The sequence below is a fragment of the Platichthys flesus genome, chromosome 11 (genome assembly GCF_949316205.1).
Source record: "Platichthys flesus chromosome 11, fPlaFle2.1, whole genome shotgun sequence".
Classification (NCBI taxonomy): Eukaryota; Metazoa; Chordata; class Actinopteri; order Pleuronectiformes; family Pleuronectidae; genus Platichthys; species Platichthys flesus.
Window position 1 is genome coordinate 26,054,914 of NC_084955.1, and position 16,976 is coordinate 26,071,889.

The 16,976-nt window shown below is 46.5% G+C and overlaps 3 protein-coding genes across 4 annotated transcripts in view; 2 read left to right on the forward strand and 1 right to left on the reverse strand.

The window, feature by feature from the left end:
- The window catches only part of LOC133965067 (DENN domain-containing protein 4B-like), a 27,334-nt gene extending 27,116 nt beyond the window's left edge, over positions 1 to 218 (forward strand). For both annotated transcript variants that reach the window (XM_062399455.1, XM_062399456.1), the window contains exon 29: positions 1 to 218. This exon is cut by the window's left edge and continues 1,788 nt beyond it. The gene's annotated coding sequence lies outside the window, so the exon portion shown is untranslated.
- Positions 219 to 461: 243 nt separating this feature from the next.
- kiaa0319 (KIAA0319 ortholog) lies at positions 462 to 9,203 on the forward strand. The gene is made up of 16 exons (XM_062398892.1): positions 462 to 603; positions 1,862 to 1,935; positions 2,287 to 2,951; positions 3,136 to 3,259; positions 3,393 to 3,449; positions 3,567 to 3,707; positions 3,793 to 3,940; positions 4,048 to 4,196; positions 4,272 to 4,423; positions 4,489 to 4,627; positions 4,710 to 4,869; positions 7,437 to 7,573; positions 7,806 to 7,928; positions 8,051 to 8,141; positions 8,248 to 8,339; positions 8,552 to 9,203. Exons 2-16 carry the CDS (start codon positions 1,890 to 1,892, stop codon positions 8,707 to 8,709), a joined length of 2,382 nt encoding a protein of 793 aa, XP_062254876.1. The 5' UTR covers positions 462 to 603; positions 1,862 to 1,889; the 3' UTR covers positions 8,710 to 9,203.
- A 431-nt stretch (positions 9,204 to 9,634) lies between these two features.
- On the reverse strand, positions 9,635 to 15,864 carry aldh5a1 (aldehyde dehydrogenase 5 family, member A1 (succinate-semialdehyde dehydrogenase)). The gene is made up of 10 exons (XM_062398894.1): positions 15,457 to 15,864; positions 14,155 to 14,238; positions 13,863 to 14,033; positions 13,120 to 13,236; positions 12,708 to 12,851; positions 12,457 to 12,600; positions 12,232 to 12,390; positions 11,997 to 12,160; positions 11,325 to 11,383; positions 9,635 to 11,206 (listed from the first exon to the last, which is right to left on the reverse strand). The coding sequence occupies exons 1-10, from the start codon at positions 15,742 to 15,744 to the stop codon at positions 10,995 to 10,997; spliced, it is 1,542 nt and encodes a 513-aa protein (XP_062254878.1). The 5' UTR covers positions 15,745 to 15,864; the 3' UTR covers positions 9,635 to 10,994.
- Positions 15,865 to 16,976: the final 1,112 nt, after the last annotated feature.

A 16,976-nucleotide genomic window follows, 5' to 3' on the forward strand; every position in this document is an offset into this window, starting at 1 on the left:
GTTTTTTATTTCAGCGTCACAGTGTGTACGTTAATAAAACACAGGGTGTACGTTCTCGTAGTCACATTTCTGGGAATTTGAGCGGTGACTTGTGCTTCAAACGGAGGAGTGTATTTAAAAGAGATTATTGTGTTTTGCTGTTGTAATTTATAAATGGTTGTGATTTCAGTTGTAAATGTTTTTAAGAAAAAAGAAATAAAAGACGGTGACGAGCCCGAGCTGTTTGTCGTCTTTAAAATCTGATCATATACGTCTGATTTAGTTCAATTGTAAATTGTATTTCATGACTCAGTTAAAATATTTAGAGATTTCTACATTTAGAGTTGTATCTAACCCTAACAACACACGTATGTAGTTATTTTATTTTGAAAGTTGTGACCGGATATTAGGTGTGTAATTTCCGCTGACTCGACACTAGTGATTTCTCTCATTCAGCATCACCGTGAAACTAAACCCGAACCGGACCCGGTCACATCCGGTCAGACCCGGTAGAGGACCCGTACTAAGACCCGTTCAGACCCTGGATCAGACCCGGGATGAGCGCGTCGCACCCCGGGGTGAGAGCCGCAGGACGCACCGAGGAGAACCGGCAGCGACCAGCAGGTGCGTTCGATTCCTGTCATGTCATCTTTTCACGTTTTGTCGCTAAACATCAAAGATGAGGGAGAAACGAGGTGTTTGTGTTCGCAGCAGCCAATCAGAGCCCCGGAAGCAGATCACTCATCTGACGCGTCGGTGAAGAAACGCGTTGTTTCGCTCCGACGCAAAATCAGAGCGATTCCTCACGAGGGTTTCTCATCATACTATTATAAATAAATATAAATATATAAATATATATATATATAAATATATACATATACAGTAAATGATACGTGTTAGTTGGACTGTGTCACTGAACTTGATTTGACACGTTGCAGCTTCAGAAGATGCTGCTCGTCTCAGGTTGTGTCCACGTACAAAGTCTCAGGTTGTAAACGACCACGTGAGATTTAGTGTAAACACTTGATGCCGAATTAGAAAGTTCTTCATAATGATACAGAAACTACTTTAGTTATTGTGTTTTTTATCACAGACGTTTATCTGTGGACGATGAAACCTTAAATTGGTAGAATTTCTGAGGGAGTTTTTAGCCGCAGTTGTTTAAAGAGGCCGATGAAGCAGCTGTAAAGATTTGGGACCTGTTTTTATAATATAATTTATATAAAGTTATATTTTGTTATCAAAGTGCTTGTTTTTTCTGTCAACGAGCCGCTGTGGCCGGGCGGGGCTGCAGGTGGCGCTGTCAGGCACTGTGGTGCTGAAAGTGTCCCAGTGTGTCACTATAACACCAGAGAAGAAGAGTTTAATTTGTATTCCCTTTGCATGAATACAAATAAAGTATTTTGATCAATTTAATAGTTATAGATGTTTAACTGTTGAAATCAAACACAGAGATGAGAAATAAAAAAAAAAATTCTGGGATATAACGATGATTTGAATTATGAAGTATTATTTATATATATATGAAATTATTACATTTCCAGTGTTTTAGTCTCCAAAAAATTGAAAAAGCTTCTTTATCAACCACCCGTCAAAACGTTCAAAATGATAAACAACAAAAAATCATCATCAAATTGTTACAAGTTGTAATTTAATCCTAATGTGTTTTTTAAACTTTATACATTTATATCTGTGTGTATGTGTTTATATAAATGTATGTGTAACATGAAGTTACTTTTGTTTATATTCATCAACAATAGACTTTAACAAGAAGAATTCAGTCTTTTTGGTGTTTATAACTTTTCATCATATATAATATGAAGCTAGTTTCTGTGTTGTGTCTTCTTAACATTGATATTTCTTTCTTTAAATCAACGATTAGTTTCCGGCTCCAGACGCTCGGACGGATCATGAGGGAGAAGACGTTTCTGCTGCTGCTGCTTCACTCGGTCGATGGTACCACTTCATTATTAATGATTCATCAGCAAATTGTTCTCTCTTTCTATTGAAAGAATAAATCATCCAAATGTAAACACACTAGTTTACAAATAAAAGCTTGCATAAATTATTTTCTTTGAATATTATTAGCTTTAAAATGAATCAAGCTATCAATCGATTACTAGAAAAGTTGTTGATATTATTCTGTCAGTCTGATTAAAAACTCTAATTTTGTCTGTTTACAAAATAAACATAAGTATATGTTACATATTGAAGAAAAGAACATAAACCCTAACAGTCTGTGAAATATAGAATAAACCACTAGATGGCACCGTCCTATATCCTGAATTAACCAGAACTTTTTTTCAGCCGTCATGGCGTCTCAGTGCTGGCAGGGGGCGACCTTCTCTCAGGCGGTGGTGTCTCCTGCAGTGGAGAGCAGCGGCATCCTGCGGGTACCCGGCATGTTGACGCTGCCGCAGTGCGTGGCGGCGGGCTGCGACCTGCCGGGTTACAATCTCGCCTGGCTGTTCCAGGGACGCTGCTATATCCTGATCTGCCAGCAGATGGAGAACTGCCAGCCGCGAGAGAGACCAGGGGCCGACTCGGTCTTGGCCTTCCTGCGGAGGGCGCCACCTGAGACGCTAGTGCTTCAGTCGCTGGTTAGAGGGGAGCCGTACAGCGGCCGCTGGGGGCCCCTGTCCCAGCCCTCTGAGGCCCCCGGGGACCTGGAGGTCCTGAAGGACCTGGCTGTCTTTGACGGGCCCCGGCAGGACTTCTCCGGCCCTGCGATGCCGGACCAGGAGGCCTCAGAGGTAAGACAGGAGGAGAAGGCAGGCGGGGGTTCAGAGGCGGAAACGTCGACTCATCATTCGACTCTGAAGGCAAGAGACGGATTCAACCAATCAGAAGCAGACAACGGTCCAGAGAGGACTGAGAGCACAGACATGTCCCCCGCCGACGGGGCTCTGGGGGACATCAGCCGAGGAGACGAGGACAGAACCAGGAGGCCGACGGATCCTGCAGAGAAAACCGTGAGTGAAGAACGACTGACGGAGGAGAAACTAACATCAGTTTCTTTTACTTCAGAATCTTCTCTAAATTTAAAACTTATATGTGTTTATTTATATATAATATTTTATATATATGTCAGCTTCTGCCTGGATTCATAATAACTATTTTGAATTGTGATATCTTTCTTCGCACGTTTCTTTACAGACCAAAACACAAGGTGGCACTGTTTCTTCATCAACCACTGACTCCACCCATCAAGACCATTCAAGGCCCTCAGCTCCGCCCCCGACCACAGCTCATTGGCCGAGCAGCACAACCACACAGACGGGTACAGATGACATCATGATGTATTCAAAGTAGATCGGCGTTATAACTGTGATGAAGACTTTTAAGTTGAAAATCCTCCAGGAAGTTGTTACAGTTTGAGTCATAATACAGAAGCTTGTTTCCTTTGCTCACAGATCGATCCCCGACGCCGCCGCTCACGTTGTCTACAGCTTCACCTGGACGCACAACCGGTACACACACACACACACACACACACACACTCGGTATAACAGGTTATTAATTTAAGTATCTCAGTATTATTTTATTATTGATTTTTAATATTAAAATGACTTGTTTCTGATCTCCAGATGTTCTGATGACGTCAGCAGCTGCAGCTCCGCCCACCGTGCCCCACCCCCCAGCCATAACCTCTGACCCCCCGACAGCCACCTCACCTCTCAGCACCAGCCCTGCCCCCCCAACCACCACCACCCCCCACGCTGAGTCTGGTAAAAACAAGTTCCTGTCAAATCAACTAACAACATATTTTTAAATGTATAAAAGCCACAGACATTTCTTTTGTGATTGGTTCAGTGTCGGAGGTCGTGGGGTCAAACCGCGGCCCGGTGGCGGTTGTAGGTCCTGACAGGAAGTTGTTCCTCCCGCTTGGCAGCTTGTTGCTCGATGGCAGCGGCAGCACTGACGACCACGGCATCGTCAGCTACCACTGGGACGCCATCAGGTGGGAGGATGCAGGACGACGTCCAGTGAAATGAAGATTTGACCATTTTGCGTTTGTCTAGAATCTTTGAAGAACCTCTGATGTTCTCCGTCATGTTTCTTCTCCAGCGGTCCTCCTGGGTTCAGGCTGGAGGACGGGGACCGGGCAGCAGCCAGGGCAACAGGTCTCCGGGTGGGGTGCTACACCTTCCGACTGACTGTCTCTGACCAGCAGGGGGCGACAGACAGCGCCTCAGTGACCTTCAGGGTGGAGGAGGGTAGGTGGGTGTGAGTCTGGTATCTTTCCTGATCTGAACCAGCAGGTGATTCTTCTGTGGCTCTTCCTCCTGCAGCCGCTCGTCTTCCTCCGGTCGCTCACGCCAGCGGCAGCCACACGTTGACTCTGCCCAACAACTCTCTCATCCTGCGAGGATCCCTCACCGACGGGGACCAGACCCGGGTCCAGTACCTCTGGGTCAGAGACAGCCAGAGTCCTGCTGCTGGGGTCAGTCCACTCACTAAGATTAGATGAGATTAGATTCGAGTCCTTCTCACACCGTGTGTCCGCAGGACGTCCTGTACGGCTCGGAGACTCAAGCCGCTCTGTACCTGGCCAACCTGGTGGAGGGAACCTACCTGTTCCAGCTGAGGGTGGCCGACGCCCAGGGACGCTCCAGCACGGCCACGGCCACGGTGGAGGTCCGACCAGGTGGGACAGGGTGAGGACTGAGGCCGGGGACCGCTGACAGCTGTCCTCGTGTTTCAAGTTTGTCCCTCCTGTGTCTCCGTAGACCCGGGCGGGGGGGAGGAGGTGGAGCTGGAGATGCTGGTGTCAGTGTCTCAGGTGAGTTTGTCTCAGAGGGACACGGTCGTCCGGCAGCTCGCCGCTCTGCTGCACGTCCTGGACGGGGACATCCGGGTCCGAGCGCTGCAGGGACACTCCCACCTCAGGTACCGACCGACTGGTCTACTGACCGACTGGTCTACTGATCGACTGGTTTACTGACCGACTGGTCTACTGACTCACTGGTTTACTGACCGACTGGTCTACTGACTCACTGGTTTACTGACCGACTGGTTTACTGACCGACTGGTCTACTGACTCACTGGTTTACTGACTCACGGGGACATCCGGGTCCGAGCGCTGCAGGGACACTCCCACCTCAGGTACCGACCGACTGGTCTACTGATCGACTGGTTTACTGACCGACTGGTCTACTGATCGACTGGTTTACTGACCGACTGGTCTACTGACTCACTGGTTTACTGACTCACTGGTTTACTGACCGACTGGTCTACTGACTCACTGGTTTACTGACCGACTGGTCTACTGATCGACTGGTTTACTGACCGACTGGTCTACTGACTCACTGGTTTACTGACCGACTGGTCTACTGACTCACTGGTTTACTGACTCACGGGGACATCCGGGTCCGAGCGCTGCAGGGACACTCCCACCTCAGGTACCGACCGACTGGTCTACTGATCGACTGGTTTACTGACCGACTGGTTTACTGACCGACTGGTCTACTGATCGACTGGTTTACTGACCGACTGGTCTACTGACTCACTGGTTTACTGACCGACTGGTCTACTGACCGACTGGTTTACTGACTGACTGGTTTACTGACTCACTGGTTTACTGACCGACTGGTCTACTGACTCACTGGTTTACTGACTCACTGGTTTACTGACCGACTGGTTTACTGACCGACTGGTTTACTGACTCACTGGTTTACTGACCGACTGGTTTACTGACCGACTGGTTTACTGACTCACTGGTTTACTGACCGACTGGTCTACTGACTCACTGGTTTACTGACTTACTGGTTTACTGACCGACTGGTTTACTGACCGACTGGTTTACTGACTCACTGGTTTACTGACCGACTGGTCTACTGACTCACTGGTTTACTTACTCACGGGGACATCCGGGTCCGAGCGCTGCAGGGACACTCCCACCTCAGGTACCGACCGACTCGTCTACTGACCGACTGGTCTACTGATCGACTGGTTTACTGACCGACTGGTCTACTGACTCACTGGTTTACTGACCGACTGGTTTACTGACCGACTGGTTTACTGTCTCACTGGTTTACTGACCGACTGGTTTACTGACCGACTGGTTTACTGACTCACTGGTTTACTGACCGACTGGTCTACTGACTCACTGGTTTACTGACTCACGGGGACATCCGGGTCCGAGCGCTGCAGGGACATTCCCACCTCAGGTACCGACCGACTCGTCTACTGACCGACTGGTCTACTGATCGACTGGTTTACTGACCGACTGGTCTACTGACTCACTGGTTTACTGACCGACTGGTCTACTGACTCACTGGTTTACTGACTCACTGGTTTACTGACCGACTGGTTTACCGACTCACTGGTTTACCTACCAACTGGTTTACTGACCGACTGGTTTACTGACTCACTGGTTTACTGACCGACTGGTCTACTGACTCACTGGTTACTGACCGAATGGTCTACTGATCGACTGGTCTACTGACTCACTGGTTTACTGATCGACTGGTTTACTGACCGACTGGTCTACTGACTGACTGGTCTACTGACCGACTGGTTTACTGACTCACTGGTTTACTGACCGACTGGTCTACTGACTCACTGGTTACCGACAGACTGGTTACTGACCGACTGGTCTACTGACTCACTGGTTTACTGATCGACTGGTTTACTGACCGACTGGTCTACTGACTGACTGGTCTACTGACCGACTGGTTTACTGACTCACTGGTTTACTGACTCACTGGTTTACTGACCGACTGGTCTACTGACTGACTGGTCTACTGACCGACTGGTTTACTGACTCACTGGTTTACTGACCGACTGGTCTACTGACTCACTGGTTACCGACAGACTGGTTACTGACCGACTGGTCTACTGACTCACTGGTTTACTGATCGACTGGTTTACTGACCGACTGGTCTACTGACTGACTGGTCTACTGACCGACTGGTTTACTGACTCACTGGTTTACTGACCGACTGGTCTACTGACTCACTGGTTACCGACAGACTGGTTACTGACCGACTGGTCTACTGACTCACTGGTTTACTGATCGACTGGTTTACTGACCGACTGGTCTACTGACTCACTGGTTTACTGACTCACTGGTAATGTGACTGGTTTACTGTCTGACTGGTTTACTGACTGGGTTAGTGACTGACTGGTTCACTGACTAGTTAACTGACTCACTGGTCATGTGACTGGTTTACTGTCTGACTGGTTTCCTGACTGGGTTAGTGACTGACTGGTTCACTGATTGGTTTACTGACTCACTGGTTATGTGACTGGGTTACTGTCTGACTGGTTTCCTGACTGGGTTAGTGACTGACTGGTTCACTGATTGGTTTACTGACTCACTGGTTATGTGACTGGGTTACTGTCTGACTGGTTTCCTGACTGGGTTAGTGACTGGTTAATGATCTAGGATGCTGACTGATCCAGAAGTCGTATGGTAACCAGCGTTCCCAGCTGTTCCCTGTGTTTGGCTGCAGCTCGGTGCTCCGGCTCTCGGTGTGGGGCCCCCAGGGGCCGCTCTCTGGCTCCAGGTTAGTGGCTCTGTTGAGGAACCAGCTGCTCAGAGACAAGAGCGACTACCTGCTCTTCAGAGTCCTGAGAGTCGACACCGTGTGTGAGTGGGAACCAGTTTGTTCTCTTTCTCTGAGCTGCTTTCAATAGAAAAGACCAAACTGATAAAATGATAAAAAAACAGATTTATCAAACTTTACACTTAAATACAGATTATGAAAACAAACTGTTGCTTTTACAGATTCACATTTACTCTTAGATCTTGAGTGACGTGTAGTAGCAGACAACAGGGATTGTGTGTCAGTGTGAGTCATGCTGGATCCCTGTTCCCTCAGTGTGCCTCCTCCCCTGCTCGGGGCGGGGCCAGTGTGACCCGGTCTCTAAGTTCTGCTCATGTGACCCGTTCTGGACGGAGAACCTGATTCGCCGTTACCTCGGTGACGGAGAAAGCAACTGTGGTAACTCTGATTATTAGAAGAGAAAAAAGAAAAACTGGACATTATTGTGTAAAACCCACGTGTTGCATGGAGTTGTTGTTACTTCACTGAACTTGATGAAGTGTGTGTGCTCCTCCGGTCAGAGTGGAGGGTTCTGTACGTCATCCTGACCAGTGTCCTGCTCATGGGCGTCATCCTGTCCGTCAGCTGGACCTTCATCTGCTGCTGCAAGAGGTCAGCGCACATCACACGTTAACATGTCTTCACCATGTGAGGAAGACGAGCTGGGCCCTGCTGAGTGAGTCCTGCAGAGCTGACGCTGGTTGATCTGTGTGTTCAGGAGGAGAACCACCAAAGTGAGGAGGAAAACCAAGTACACCATCCTGGACAACATGGACGAACAGGAGAGGATGGAGCTCAGACCCAAGTTCAGTGAGTGGCCTCCACGTCATCGGTTCAATGAGGGAAGCTCAGAGGTCAACGAGGGATCACACGAATCCTGTTCGACCTCCTTTTAGATCATAGAACATGTCACACATGATGTTGATAATAAATCAGCTGACAGTTCAATGTCACAGCCTTCAAATGAATATGTATGAGAACAAATAGAAGTGTGAGGAGGATGAACACTTTCCTCTGTGCAGGCATCAAACACCGGAGCACAGAGCACAACTCCAGCCTGATGATGTCCGAGTCGGAGCTGGACAGCGACCAGGACACCATCTTCAGCCGGGACCGACCCGTCAGGAGCAGGAACCAGCTCAGCGCTCAGGCCCATCGCAACGGGAACGTCTTCGGATGATCACCACCTCGGGGGGGCCTTCCAGGAGGTTTGCACTCTGGCGGCCCCAAGTGGCGAGAGAGGAAAGGTTCTCAAAGCTTGACGAGCTGAATCCTCGTTAGTGAAATCAGTCAAATGAGCGTCAGGGTCGGACCAACCTGCCACTTCCTAAACACAAAGGATTTAAAGGCCTTCCAAGTGGCATTATCTCATGAGCTAACAGGCTAGACGAAGCTAACGTGAGCTTCATTTATTGTTTCATCTCAATAGTAACTTATTAAACGATTAGCATCAATCACATCCATCCAGCTGCCCCCTGCTGGACAGACAAAACATTTCATTATCCAAAAGAAGTCTGCAACAGGTTCAGCCTAGCTTAGCACTTTGAAGGAATTCCAACTGTTCTACAAACATTTCCATCGTCAAAGTGTCGACTGACAACCTCAACTAACGTTACCCAAAAACACAGTTTATTTATTTCATTGTCTTTATCGTTGTCCATGTTGCACCTGGTTTAGCACAAGGCTTTAAACCAGAGGGCGGGGGGGTAGCCACAGTGAGGAGGAGGGAAGGTCCAATCAGATGAAGACGTGAAGGTTTATTAAACAGAGCAGAACCATCTGAGGCAGAGGAGCTGTTTCTAACTTTCATCTTTTTTGGATGTTTAAATTTCTTTGTCTGAATAGAACGAAAGTTTCTTTAGTAAATATGTACAATCATTCCTTTTGTGATTGTCTGAGTTTATGAAATCTTTATTAACGTAATGATCATTTTAAGCCAAATATAAGAAAATCAGTCTAACCAGGTTCATTAACTAAATCGACTGAAAACTGGATTCGTTCTAATTCAATGAATGAAGGTCTCCTGTTGGTCGAAGCTGAGAAACGATGAAGCTCCTGATGAGTGAGATGGTTACGGCCGGGACTCGGTAAAAAAAACACTCCAATACTTTACGTATGTATTTATTTGCTCACCACAGTGAAGCCACTTCCAGTGAGGTTTGTAGAACGTCTCGAGACAGGAAACTGCTTCAGGTTCAGACTCAACCTGCCGAGACGCATCACCAGGAATCTTTAAATCTGATTTATTTCTTTATCTCTAAACAGAAAAACACTGATTCATCCTCCACATTAGACACGTGTTCAACGTTTATACTCAACATTTCATTTTACACAAACAGATCTTTAACAGATGCATAAACTACATTTTTAACTAAAGGTCCAAACATTTCTAATGAGATTAAAATGCAAATCTTTTCTTATTTCTTTTATATCAGCATATTAAAGGATTTTAATCACAAAAAAATCCTACGACAGAACTTTAGGCAGATCAACACCAACAAAACTATTTATCTTAAGGTTTAGAGTATTATGTTTTATCAGTAGCACGACAAAATGTCTGTGTTATACAGGAGGTTCACTTTGTGGAAAACAGATGTTTTCTAGGAATGTGACGGAGAAGATGCAGATTTCCTGACGTAACGTTTTCAACTAAACCCCGCCCCCAAACTGTCACTCTCCAATCACAGCTTAGCACCTGTTACCAGTGACTGTTAGCAGGCCGGCTAACTAGCAGCAGCAACTTGTTTATAGTTTTTAAAGTTCCCGTTAGAAAAAGTCTGGTTGTGGGAACCAGAACCAAGAAGTTAAACCCAGAGTCGACTTTGTCTTCACTGTTCAAACGTTTATTACTTTTGCTGCTTTGTTTCTTATTTGTCTGTATTTCTGTTTGACATTTGTAAATAATTGTTCCTTTACTGTATATTTGTATCTTTGTATTGTATTCAGGAGATCGTTAGAGCTCTGTCGCTCTCAGTGGCTTTCCCTCTGTATAAATAAAGGTTTCAATGAATCAATAATACATTGGCACATAACATTTCTTCAACTAAAATAATTTTAACATTTCTTTTACAGGACTATTACAAAAAACTAAATGATGACACGTATGTAGCCATGGTAACCAGTACAGATGTAGTGAGATGTAAAGTTACCGAGGGGGCGGGGCTTATCCACAACGGGAGGCTACAGCTCCTCCTACTGGTTAGAGTAGTAAAATATTCTTATTTCAAAATAGGACCGTGAATGAACTCCTCCTGTTGTGATTGGTAGATCATGATTATGGCACAAAGTCATCCAATCAGAGCTGAGTATCACCCCTGATCAAAACATCATTAACTGCAAAAGATATTTTTCAAAATATATTTCGCTGGACCCTGTTATTATTTCTGTCATCAGGAGCGCTCCCATTAAAATGTGTTAATTACAACGTGGCTCTACAGACCAGAGCAGGACGGCGGCCCCGCCCCCTCACAGCTGGAGGCCCCCGAGACACATGTACTTCACGTCTAAGTACTCCTCGATGCCGTACTTGGAGCCCTCGCGGCCCAAACCGGACTGTTTGACCCCCCCGAAGGTTGCCTCCGGGGTGGACATCAGGCCCTCGTTCACTCCCACCAGCCCCACCTCCAACGCCTCGGCCACCCGCCAGATCTGACTGATGTCCTGCGAGTAGAAATAACCTGAGGAGAAAAGAGAAGTCTTGAGACCTTGAAGAAGCAAAGTGTCTGGTTCCATCAGAGTAACTCATTGTCATCTTCTGTAGTTCTTCACGACAGGAGGGAGGAGGGAGGACCTCACCTGCCAGTCCAACGTTAGACGCGTTGGCGATGGCCAGAGCCTCGTCCTCGGTATCGAACCTGTGAAACAGAAACAGGTTCTGATACGAACACAAACAGCTGCAGCAGAGTTTCTCCCCCTGCTTCAGGTTTTAATACAGAACAGACTTTATAACGTTTAGTTTTTCATTCCCCTACACCAACCAGTTCAGCTTCAGGTCACTGTGACCTTTGATCCTAAGACCTAATCAGTTCATCTTTCAGTCAGAGTTAATGTTTGTACAAAACATGAACGCTGGAGCAGAGGAATAGAAATCCTGTTGCTCCTGTTTAAAATTATAACACTCAAACGTCCTCTTGGTATTTTAATGTAGCAACAACTTTAGTTTGTGATGATTCTTCACGGACTAACAAATAAAACTACATGAAAGCAGAAGAACTTTTAAGAACGAGTGAAGATCGGATTCAGTCTGAGGATTTCTGTTTTGTAGAAGCATCAACAGATGAGATAAGAGGAAATGAATTGAGCTGATCTTTAATATTCCAAATCCGTGGAGGTTCTCAGCAACGAGCTCATTGGTTCCAGGTTTTGTGATTTTTAAAAAGCTCATTAATTAAATGAGTGAAAATAAAGAAAAGGACTTTAACAGGAGAGAAGATGTGACTCCTGGTGAGTCTGGACTCTGTGACGGACCTGATGACCGGCAGCAGCGGGCCGAACGTCTCCTCTCTGGTGCAGAGCATGTCGGTGGTGACGTCGGCGAGCAGAGTCGGCTCCATGAAGGACCCGTCCAGACGCTTCCCCCCCTTCAGCACCTTCGCTCCCAGGGACACGGCATCAGATATCTGCTGGACCACCTGGGGGACAGAGGACGGGTCAGACGTCACCAGGACACAAACCAACTCCCCGAGCAGAACCGGATCTGTACCTTCTCTGCAGCTCTGGGGTTGATGAGCGGCCCCTGGGTGGTGTCGGGCTCCGAGCCGTGACCCAGACGCAGCTCGGCGTCCATCGCTCGGCCCAGTTTCTCCATGAAGCGGTCGTAGACGCCGCTCTGGACCAGGAACCGGTTTGAGCACACACACGTCTGCAGGGAGGAGACCATCAGTCAGGGAACCTGTTCACCTCACGTGTTGCTTTGCAGTTTTAATACCTGTCCGGAGTTCCTGAACTTGGAGGCCATGGCTCCGCCCACTGCCCTGTCCACGTCGGCGCTGTCGAACACGATGAAAGGGGCGTGGCCACCCAGCTCCATGGACGTCTTCTTCACTGTGTCTGCAGCCATTTTCAGCAACACCTGAGAAGAGATGACTTTAGATTGTAATTACACTATCTATTATTTATGTGTTCATGAACCGTGGTGACCACATTAAACAACCAAACACCAGAACAGAGAAGTTTTACTTTGCCGGTGGCTGTGGAGCCGGTGAAGGAGATCTTGGCCACCAGGGGGTCGGTGCAGAGAACCTCCCCGACCGCCGGGGTCCTCTCTCTGGAACAAGGCACCACGTTGAACACACCCGCCGGGATCCCCGCCTGCTCCGCCAGCTACACAACACACACACACACACACACACACAGTTGTTAGTTTACGTAAAATAACGAACATTAAATAGCAAAACTTTTCCTATCGGAGGTAAAAGACTCAAAATGATTCCATGTGTTGTTGATGTTAAGTTTTAAATTCATCTTTGTTATTTTGCTTTTGAAGAAAATGACGTGATCTTTTAAATCACGTTAAGATTTAAACTGGTGTCACGATGAGATATAAGTGGAAGAGTTTATTAAAGATCGATTGTGTTATTATTGCACCGACCTCGGCCAGAGCGAGCGCCGACAGGGGCGTGTCCTCCGCCGGTTTGACCACCACCGTGCAGCCGGCGGCAAGAGCAGCTCCCACCTTCCTGGTGATCATGGCGCTGGGGAAGTTCCACTGGGAAACAACACGACAGTTACCAAACTTAACTTCTTTCCAATCAGTCGTTTTTACATGAATAGTTTTCAGCTGTTTTCAACCCGGTTTCTGGTCTTGACCTTTGACCTCTGAAATCTCATTATCTCAGTTCCACGTGAACATTGGAAACAAAGTTGAAGGACGATCTTGAGGCGCGACCACAAAGCAAAGAAGTGACTGTTTGTGTCAGACATCATGTCCAAAGTGACTCACAGGAAGTGACTCACAGGAAGTGACTCAACCCCGAGGAACGAACCAGAACAACCAGAATCAATTAAGTATAATTTCTAGAAAAAATAAAGCAAAAATACAAAGTGCTATAAGTAAGGGACAAGTGCTACTAACTTGTTAGTTTCATAAGTTGTTAGTATTTGTTATTTATTTATATTCAAGGTAGAGTCGGAACAGGTTTTTAGTTTGCGGCAGAAGATGTGTAAACCTTCTGATGTCGATGGGGAGCCAGTTAACCACAACATGAGGTCACCTTGACCTTTGACCTCCAAATTCGAATCAGTCCATCCTTGAATCCAGCTGAACATTTCAATCAAATCTGGAGAAATTCCCTCCCACATAATGAGAGCAGAGACTTGTGATTGGCTGCTCACCGGGGTGATGATGGAGCAGACGCCCACCGGCTGCTTGAGGAGGAAGAGCTTCCTGTCCTTCGCCGGCGAGGAGACGATGTCGCCGTAAACTCGCCGGGCCTCCTCTGAAAACCACTCCAGGAAGGAGGCGGAGTACGCCACCTCCCCAAGAGACTCTGCCATTGGTTTGCCCTGAAAAACACACAATCGACCTGAGGGTGGAACGACGACAAAGACCTCGACACAACAAACAACACTTCCACTTCCTGGTTCTGTCTCCAGACTTGAGCCCACGCGAGTGAACGAGACTCACACATTCAAAGGTGATCAGTTTGGCGAGGTCTTGTTTGTGCAGCGTCATCAGGTCGAACCACTTCCTCAGCAGGATGCTCCGCTCCTGCAACAACACACATACATATTGTGTAAGTAAATATACAGGTTTGTGTGATTTGTTAATTATTAAATCTTTACATCTAAAATCCTCAGAACTGTGATTTATCTGTAGCTGAGCTTAAATTTATAAACCTGCAGAAATCCAACTTTTGTTTATTTGTATAATTTGTATCCAGTTTCTGAAGCTCGTGGTTTTTCTCTCTGACGCAGATGAAGCATTTGAGTCGTTTGAAGACCACAACTCCCATCATCAAACCAGTTCTGTTGTTACTGATCAGAGACTGTAAATGAGTCAGGAACCCCTCCTCCTCCATGTTATCACGTGGGACATGGATGTTTGTCCATTGTTTCTGATCAGTTAGGATTTCATTCATTCAGTCATGATTGACAGCTGACACTGACTCAGGGTGGTGTGTGGGCGGGACCTCGATACCGTGAAGTCCCACTGCAAATGATGTCATCGCCACAAGATGCCAACCTTTGTATCTGAGATATTTTGGTTTCATTTCTGCAGATCGTCTTTATCTATTGTTTTTATTTCGTGTCTTTATTTACAGTCTTGGTTACTGATATGATTGAGATGAAAATTATATTTTATAAGATGGAAAATTGTTGCCATTTGCTTGTCTGTCAGTTGTCTGATTGACAGTTTCTGCACTAAAGTAAATGTTTGTTTGTTTTTTTCTGGGTGGAAATACAACATGAATATTTAATTAAAGGTTAGTTTGAGCCTGATTCACGTTGAATTGTGTTTTCACTGAGAAACACACTTCAAACGTCATCTTGTAGTTTTAAATGAGCACATTTTAGGATCGATATTAAATTGGAGGTTTTTCAGGTTGAGTTCGGGACAGAACCTTTCTTCCGAGACACTGAGGTAGAAGTTGGTTTGTACCCAAACTGCGTGATTCTCTATGGATGTTGTCTGAGCCGAATTCAAGTCGGTTTATAAAACCTGCAGCTTGTTGTGTTGGTTCTTCTGAGCACGTGTGCAGGACTGATATTAAGTAGAATGGAAGCAGTTGAAAACATCCGGTTGACTCTGAAATGAAAGTTGTGATTTTATCTAAACTGCGGGTTTATTATAATATTGTGTCTGAGCCGAATTGAAGTTCATCTCCTGTAGCAGAGGAAACATCCTTTACATTTCGTGCTGCTGTTTTTCTGAGCACACGCGCAGGGTTTATGGTTAACCGGGGGTTTCTGCAGCGGAGTCTGGTACCTTGGCTGTGTGCCGCCTCCAGCCGTCGAACGCCGTGTAGGCAGCGTCCACCGCCTGCTTGGCCTCCGCGGGGCCGCAGTCCGCCACCCGGGCGATCTCCTGCCCGGTGGCCGGGTCCAGGACGGGGAACACCGAGGCCGCGGAGATCCAGCGGCCGTCCACGTAGCCCTGCTTGCGGAGCAGCGGAGCGGTCACATCCAGGCTGTAGAGCCGGTGCATGGCGGCGGGCGGCCCGGGCAGGACGCGCCGGAGGAAGCAGCGGGTCGTCGGCACAAAGACAGCGAACATACCGGTGGGTCGCTCTCTCTGTGCGGGGCTGAGCTCTGCTTCGTCCCCGCAGCTCCGCAGCTGAAGCTCCGCTGACTTCTGTCGGTTTGAACCGGTCCTGAGGAGGAAGCGCGAAACCACGTGACCGTGCACAAACACAAAGGTTCGAGTCCGGGGCCACTGAAGCGTTTCAATGAGAATCATCCACTTTGCTGCAGGACACACTTTATATTTTATATATATATATTACTATATATATAGTACTATATAGTACTGTATATATATAGTAAAGTAAATGTATATGGTACATTATCGTGTCATTGGTAAATGTATTAAAATGACTGTAAATGGACATGTTGAGTCAAAGTGGTGCAGCAGGAGTTGTGTTGTTGTGACAGAAGAAACAGTTCTACATTATAAGATTTGAATATTTATCTCTTCTTCATTTCTTCAGTCAAAGAACGTTTCAATGTGTCCTGGTGGATAAAGCTTCAGACCAGTCCTCTGTGTTTCTTTCCACCAGGTTTGACTTTGTCTTCGTTACTTATTAAACTTCATTAATGTGTCATCATGAGCCGGAGGCGTCTGACTGAACTTTCCTTCTGTTCATTGGTTCATTCTCTGATGATTTAAGTGAAAGACTCAGAACTAGAAAAACAAGGAACGTTCATTAAACATTATTATTGAATAAGCAAGTGAACATTTATTATAGTTTATCTGAAGGTCATGTGACGCCCCTTCACCAAACTTGAACTTTTCTCAAGTTGGACTCAAATCAGATCTACAGAGGGAGGTCAGAGCCAGGACAAGAACCTCCATCTCAACGTCAGCAGAACGAAGGAGCTGATCGTGGACTACATTACATTACATTACATTACATTACATTACATTACATTTCATTTAGCTGACGCTTTTATCCAAAGCGACTCACAATAAGTTACAATTTCTTCAAAAAATAAAGCTAAACTACAAAGTGTTATAAGTAAGTGACATTTAAGTGATGCTAAATTGATGGGGTTTTTTTTTATTCAAGGTAGAGTCGGAAGAGGTGTGTTTTTAGTTTGCAGTGGAAGATGTGTAAACTTTCGATGTCGGGATGGCGATGTGGAGCTGGTTCAACCAATCAGGAGCCAGGACAGAAAACAGTTGTGATGGTGATGAGTGTTTAGCAGTGAGGGAGCAACGACCTGATTGGCCGAGGCAGAGCGGGGTGAACGTCCTGGATGTAGACTGGACCTGAACCTGCACCGCCT

What these genes read in the sequence shown, in the direction of transcription:
- kiaa0319 (XM_062398892.1), top strand. Translation starts at nt 1,890, where the DNA reads ATGAGGGAGAAGACGTTTCTGCTGCTGCTGCTTCACTCGGTCGATG. An exon ending in CACCCCCCACGCTGAGTCTG is followed by an intron (nt 3,708 to 3,792) that starts GTAAAAACAAGT and finishes TGATTGGTTCAG; the next exon opens with TGTCGGAGGTCGTGGGGTCA. An exon ending in CCTGAGAGTCGACACCGTGT is followed by an intron (nt 7,574 to 7,805) that starts GTGAGTGGGAAC and finishes CTGTTCCCTCAG; the next exon opens with TGTGCCTCCTCCCCTGCTCG.
- aldh5a1 (XM_062398894.1), bottom strand. Translation starts at nt 15,744, where the DNA reads ATGTTCGCTGTCTTTGTGCCGACGACCCGCTGCTTCCTCCGGCGCGTC. An exon ending in CGGCGCTCGCTCTGGCCGAG is followed by an intron (nt 12,852 to 13,119) that starts GTCGGTGCAATA and finishes TGTGTTGTGTAG; the next exon opens with CTGGCGGAGCAGGCGGGGAT. An exon ending in AGTTCAGGAACTCCGGACAG is followed by an intron (nt 12,391 to 12,456) that starts GTATTAAAACTG and finishes TCCTCCCTGCAG; the next exon opens with ACGTGTGTGTGCTCAAACCG.